Below are 6,743 nucleotides of genomic sequence, written 5' to 3' on the forward strand. Positions count from 1 at the left end.
CGCCCCGCCTCCTGGGCTGGGGTCCCTCCAGCCCCGCAGCCCGGCAGCCCGGCCCTTTCTCTTCCCCCCTTTGAAGCGGGAGCCTCAGAGCCGTGGCAGGCAAACAGGATGTTCCACTCCCACACGCGAGCTGCAGATGAGACGCCCAGTTGAACCGCATCCTGCTGGCGGCAGTGGGTCCTGGTGGGGGTGCAGGCCTGGCGCCAGGGGGGCGCTCGTGAGGCAGCTCGGTCCCTCCAGGAGCATTCGCATCGCTCCAGACTCAGCTGGGGAGCCCCTCTTCACACTCCCTCTGGGAGCAGGTGTGACACCCCTCAGTGCGTTTGCAGGAGCCACCGAGTGATAATGGCATCCTCCCCCCACCCGCACCCTGGCTGTGACTGGATTTTCTGGGCGTTTTTTAAAAAATTTCAGGTCATTTCTCTACACCCCAGTGAGTGGATCTGGGGTTACAGGATTGCTCCAAAATCGGTACTGTCGGGGGGCTCGGGGGGTCATGGTCTCTGAGTAGTTGGAACTTGCACAGGTCAGCCAGGGCACCGGGGCGGCCGCCAGGGCGAGAGTCCAGAGTCCTTTGCTCGGCGTCCGCACGGGCGGCCCAGACGTCCCCTGTGCTCAGAGCCGTCGACTGAGAAAACGCAGGTCCTGGCCTGCCCGGTGGGTGCGCCCCGCCTTCCCCTCCTCCACGTGTCCAGTTAGAGTCGCCGCGTGCCTGGGAGGGGGCTGCTGTAAAAGATGGCAAGCCTTTGCCACCCACTTGATAACCACGCCTGGCAGTGAGTGATGCGCCAAACCCCTCTGGAATTTTCCACCCGTGGAGCCCAAGGTGTCGCAGTTAAGAGAAGGCACCGGGCCGCAGTGTGGGCTTGTAGTCTGCAGAAGGCCCTGAGAGTTCAGCGGGAAGGTCTGGGAGAGCAAAGGGGGGCATTCTCCAAGGGGAGGGTCCCCGACAGCTGGAGAGTTTCCCTCCAGCTTCTCTCCCCACCCCTCCATCAGGCAAGGGAGGAGGCTGGTAGGATGGGGTGGGGGTGGGGGAGAGCAACCTCGGCTGAGAAGGGGGCACCCCGGGGGGGCCTACCTTGCAGCAGGGGGCCGCTCTCCCACCCAGGGGTCCTGGGCGTCTGTTCCCCTAGGGTCATTTTGCAGGGGTCCTGCTCTGGCCAGCTGCCCTTTTCTTCATCAGGGGCGAGTTCCCAGAGCCTGCCCTTGCTCAGCTGCACTTTCATCCTCTCGGCCCGCAAAGAACAAGCCCATTTTGTTCTTGGCGTAATGATAGGTTTGTCGGAGACCTTGGACGCCAGGCTTGGGGGGCTGGACAGTATCGGCCTCATCTGATAAGGCTTCGTCTTCTCTGTGGAAAGTTTCAGTTCCTCTGTTTCAGGCTCTTGGAGAAACACAGCCCTGTGTTATCTCTCCAAATAAAGTGGAGATTCTGAAAGGGCCTCTTGGTCCAGGGATGTTAACCTGGGGGTGGGAATCTAAACTGTGACAAATAAACAGATTTGCCCTGCGCTCCGGGCTGTGAGACTCCTTCGCAATCCCTCGAGGTCATTGCATAGTGACCCGAAGACCGGGCAGGCTCCGGGGCCGCACGGCTGACCTCGCTTGCTTTGCGTGTGGCTGTCATCCGTGTCTATCGGGTGTCAAGACGGGTGTTTAGCGAGCGCGGGGTGGGTGTCAGCCCGAGGGTCCACGTGGCTCACACCCTTCTCCTCCTCCTCAGATCTTCAACCTCATGAAGTATGACAGCTACAGCCGCTTCTTGAAGTCTGACTTGTTTTTAAAACACAAGCGGACGGAGGAAGAGGAAGAAGACCCGCCCGATGCCCAAACGGCAGCCAAGAGAGCTTCGAGAATCTACAACACCTGAGTCTGTGAGGCGCCGGCCGGACTGGCAGCTGTCGGAGGCGGTGGGACCCTCCCGGGAGCCCACGGGCGGATGTTGCTTTGCTCTTTGCAAGGACTGAAATGTACCTTGAGGGGGATATGTGTACTTTATTCACTGCTTGGCCAGTACGTTTTGCATGATGGCTAATCTTACTTAAGAAAACAAATAGCTTTGAGATTTTAGTACATACACACAGACACACGGGAAGAGTCCTTACCCACGGGACACTGAGCATTTTATAGCTTGATTAAAATCCACGTGAGGCCACCAGGTGAGACTCAGAGCCACCTCTTGCCTGTGGGTCTTCGCCCGGCTGCCCCGGAGGGGTCACACATGTGCCCAGACCACCCCCGTGCAAGTCAGCTCAAGAAGGCATCGACCTGATAAGCTCCAGGCCTCAGGGGCGTTGTCTTTTGGGCACCTTTAGGGGTAAGCACTTCTCAAGAGCCAGTTCTGTGCTGGGCAAAGAAACGTCTGCACTAACAGCTTTGCAGGTTTGGGGTGCAGTGTGTGAGTGGCAGGAGAAGGTTTGTCCAGTTTTGTCTACAATCCGGAACGTTTCATGCGACACAAATAGCTCATCTTGACAAACAACATCTCAACTGTGAAGAAAGAAAGACAGCAGAAAGGGGTTCAGGACCCGAGGGCAACGCGAAAGGTGTACTTGTTAAATGGGTAGGTGGGGACCCCTTCTCCCCTGGCCCATCTGGGGGTCCATCGTGACGCTTTCTGTTCTCTCCCTACCCCTTGCTTATTAGTTCTGGGCTGGAGACTGTAGCAAAGGGAAGGAAGTGCTGTCTTTGTGAGGCTGTTCCTTCCTGGGGGAGGCTGGGTGGGAGCCTGGGGCACCCCCGCAGCCCGGGGCTCACATTCAGAGTGAGACCAGGGGCCCGGATCAGCTGCCCCTTCGGCTCATCGTCCCCACGTCTGCTGCTGCCAGACTGTCTTCCAGCATGTTTGCCAAACCTTAAACTCCTGTTTGTACAAACAAAGCCATCAGCCGCTGTGAGCTGTGACTGCGGTCTGACCGGCCCACATAGAGACCCCTGCTGGCGAGAGGTGCGTGCAGTCTCCAGACCCTTCTGAGATGGCTGAATTGCACAGCCCACGGGGATGAAGCATGCATGCTGGGTCTGTCTGGGGTAACCTCTTCCCTAGAGGGGAGACCCTTGGGTAGCCCCTAGACTGTCCATTCACTGTGCTCTAAAACCTCCTGTCCTTCCAGCGTGGGCCTGGGGAAGGGGTGGCCTCTGGGGAGAACTGCTGAGAACCAAGTCAGCCGAGTTTATCAGAAACAGCAACTGGTGCACCCCAACAGGGGAGTCCCTACTACTTTAGTTCTTCCCATCAGGCCTGGGTGCCTGCCTTCAGAACCTTGGGGTGAATTGGCGATGCTGAGATTGACACCCCAGGGTCCGGCCACCTGGAAAGTTCAGTCCCTGTTTAAGCAGAGTGGCAGGTGCAGTAAAGGAACAGTTTCGAAACGACACAGGTTTTCTAGCTCAACTTACGGTTTATGCACCAAGCAGCGCAAGGTTGCAGCCCCACCCTCCGTAGCACGGGCTGGTTGGAATCACTTCCATGGCTCTGAGGCACCCGGCTACTCCCACTTACCTAGTGACGTGGGTCAAGTGTGAGAGCACATAAAAGCCCGATAAAGGAGGTGGCTGAAGGTAGTCGTCCCTCCAGATGTCAAAGCACCCGAGTGAAAAATGATCAGTAAGGCAGTCTGCCAGGCCCCAAACCCAGCCTGCAGGCCAAAGATGTTGTCTTTGATGGGGTGTGTGTTTTAAAACTGGAGGAGCACTTGGCCGCAGACCTCACCATTCTCTATTGCCTCCGACAGGCTGCTCACGTTCTGCTAGCTCCATCATTTGTGCCCTGATCTACTGGTCCCAGGTACAGAGAGCTTGGCGTGGATGGCCTCCCCTCTGTGACTGCAGTTGCCAGCTAGACCTCCAAATTCACATTACCTGCCTGCCCAGCTTCCTCAGAGTACAATATGGTCCACACTCCCCACGCTTCTGCCTCCTCAGTTGAACCTGGTGGGTCCCTGTAAGCTTGCAGAGCGCCTTTCCGATGAGTCCCCATTGCCTCATACCCAAAATCTTAGGACGTGGGGGGTCAACTCTGTCTCTCGTTATAGAGTTGGGAAAATTAGAACCCACAGGCACATGCTTGGGAGTGGCGGAGTCCATGGCTGTTTGGTCTCCTGATCCCAGCTCCCCGACGGGTCTGTCGTCTGCCTGGACAGGGGAAGCATGTGTGGAGTGAACACTGGTCTTTTGGAAAAGATACATATACGGTCACACTTCGCTTAGCAACAGAGATCTGTTCTGAGCAACTTGTCACGAGGTGATGTGGTGCCAAGATCAGAGTGGAAGTGACACAACCCGAGACAGCAGGGCCTACTTCACACCGGTAGAGTAGCTATTGGGGCTACGTGGTAGAGGAGCTTGTCGGTCACCGAAATGTCCACCAGAATGCCCGGCTGTGCTCACACAACAGATACTAAATGAGCTCCCGCTCATCACCCCAGCCAAAGACCAGACCCGGGGACGTAGGGGGTGAAGGAACGAGGTGTCTGTTGCTGTCAGGGAGCGGCCGGGTCGGCGTGGGGTATTCAGGAAAAACTGCCAGGACAGGGACAGGCCTCTGGCAGGGGATGGGCAGGATGAGCTGGGCTGGCTGTGGTCACCCCTCAAGCTCACAAGGTCAGAGTTCTCCTTTCCCCCAACAGCAGGATGACTGTTCTCGTGGGAGACGCTTTTTATGCCAGTCGCTGGTGAACGCTAGCTAAAGGAGTCAGCTCCCAAGTTTTCCACGAGGTCTTGCTAAGGAGGACTAGGGACCCACTCCCAGCGTCGGCTCTGAACTTGGAACACGCGTTGTTTACGAGCTTTGCAAGCCACCAGGCCAGCTCAGGCAGGACTCACATTCTTGCCTTTCATTCTGGCTGTGGTTCTTCCCCAACTTGCATTTATGTAAGTGCTCAGTGGCCTGTGGGACCTGCAGGGGTTTCAGACGCCAGTCACCTCAGGTGGTTGCTGGCCGCACCCCGCACCAGGGCTGCTGGGGTCCCTTGTGGAGGGGGTCCCCCATCCTTGGGCAGAGCCCTGGTTCTCCCTGGACCGCCACAGCACCCCCGCTTTGCCAGGCCAAAGCGGTTCAAGCAGACACCCTGGGGGTCTTCCCCTTGGGGACTGTGGGAGTCTTAGAGGTCACACCTTAAGTGGGTATTGGATGGGAGGGGTTCACAGTGTGACTCCCACCTAGAGAAAGGGGGGAATCTTCTCCCAGCTCCCACAAGACCACTGGATAGTGGCCCTGGTGGGCACGGGGTGTGCTTGGCTTCACTCCACATCCACGCTCTCAGTCCGTCCTCTGGGTTCTTCTCCAGAATGTAGCTCGTGTCTGCGCTCCCAGCTCCACGGGCCTGGGCCCCACCCAGCTGCCTCCCCTTCTCTTCCCCAGACGGCTTACCTCCATGCTGGCCAGTCCCCACTCCTCCCTCCGTCCGCCTTCTAGAAGCACTGACCTGACCATGCTCACCTGCGTCCACCCCTTCTGCGCCTTTTTCTTGTTCTGAGAATAAACGTTCAGATCCCGCCTGGCGCGCTGTGCCCACAAGCCTGGCCCCCCTGGCCTCGCCCCTCTTGGGGCTCCCCTGGTGGTCCTCTTCGCAAGCAGGCTCTCCGCAGCCTCTGTCCAGGCGCCGCCTCCCACGCAGACTGGCCGCTGGGTCAAGTCCGGGAGGCCTTTCCCGCAGCATCACCTCAGCCCCCGGAGGCCTGGCAGGTGGTGGTCAGCGGTTGTGGGCCTCTCCCCGGGGACAGCAGGGCGCCTTTCGCTGTGCACCACGCGGCTGCTCCTCTGGCCGCTGGGACTGACCTCCCGGGCACAGACCCCCCCCAGACCGCTGAGGCTTGGGGTGGGCGGTACCGGGAAGGACAGGTCTTTGGGACCCCTCGGTCCAGCAGCTTTCACCACCAGACTGGGCCGGATTCAGCAATGACTGCGCCATTCCATGTGGTCGTTCCAGCTCCAAAATGCGGAGAAAGAAAGAAGGCCACCCCCAGCCACCTGGCCGTCCGGCACAACATGAGGCCGGGGGGAGGCAGGATCAAGTGCTCCCTGGACAAATCTGGCTCGGTATTTGCAACCGGGCTCCCCCTCACCCCCGCCTCTAGCAATGTATCATGACCATCTTTCCATGCTAATAAACATAATTACACACCATAAAAAGAGTCCAGTTCCAAGATTATCTAGGGAAGATAAATGTTTCCCTCGTGCTAATTCCAGCACAGTTTATATGCTGTTTTGCAACGCCGGCAAACTGTTGTCTTCTTATTTAAGCATTTAAAACTCTGTTTTTTAAACTGTTATGGCATTCAGATCGCCTAAGAGTAACAGATGTCGGCGTGATAGAGTTGTTCCCAGGAAAAGAATTTGCTGCTGCTCTGTCTGCAGAGGGAGGATGTCCTTGCAAGGATGTGGCTTGGGGTGCTGTGGCCCCTGACCTGGGAGAAAGGGGGGTGGGGGGCGGCAGGCTCTTGCAAATATCTATGACTCCAACCAGCAATTGGGGGGGTCCCTCTGCCCCTCCCCTCCCACCTTCCCCTCCTTTCCCTCCACCTCCGCTCCCCCTCTGCCCCTCCTCTCCCACAGGGAGCATGTCCCCTCCCCCCCTTTCCCAGGTGACCTCCAGGCATGGGAATGTGGGTCTCCTTGGACTCCAGAATCAGTTGTCATTATTTTTACTCTTGGTTAGTGTGAGAATTGTAAAGATCCCATCATGGAGCTGGACCGCCTTTCTTTTCCCCCACTTTTTAATTTTTTTGTCTTTCTGTAGAAA

General features: G+C 57.7%; 1 protein-coding gene across 2 annotated transcripts in view; it reads left to right on the forward strand.

Annotated features, from left to right (window-relative positions):
• RGS10 (regulator of G-protein signaling 10) overlaps positions 1-6,231 on the forward strand; it is a 43,183-nt gene extending 36,952 nt beyond the window's left edge. The window contains exon 6 of one of the 2 annotated variants that reach the window (XM_012723851.1): positions 1,724-6,231. In XM_012723851.1, the coding sequence (XP_012579305.1) occupies positions 1,724-1,870 (147 nt within the window). In that variant the 3' untranslated portion in view covers positions 1,871-6,231. The remainder of the gene's footprint in view (positions 1-1,723) is intronic. The other variant, XM_004680395.2, reaches the window with a different exon arrangement.
• Positions 6,232-6,743: the final 512 nt, after the last annotated feature.

This window comes from Condylura cristata, unplaced genomic scaffold (genome assembly GCF_000260355.1).
Source record: "Condylura cristata isolate star-nosed mole 26May11 unplaced genomic scaffold, ConCri1.0 scaffold00011, whole genome shotgun sequence".
Classification (NCBI taxonomy): Eukaryota; Metazoa; Chordata; class Mammalia; order Eulipotyphla; family Talpidae; genus Condylura; species Condylura cristata.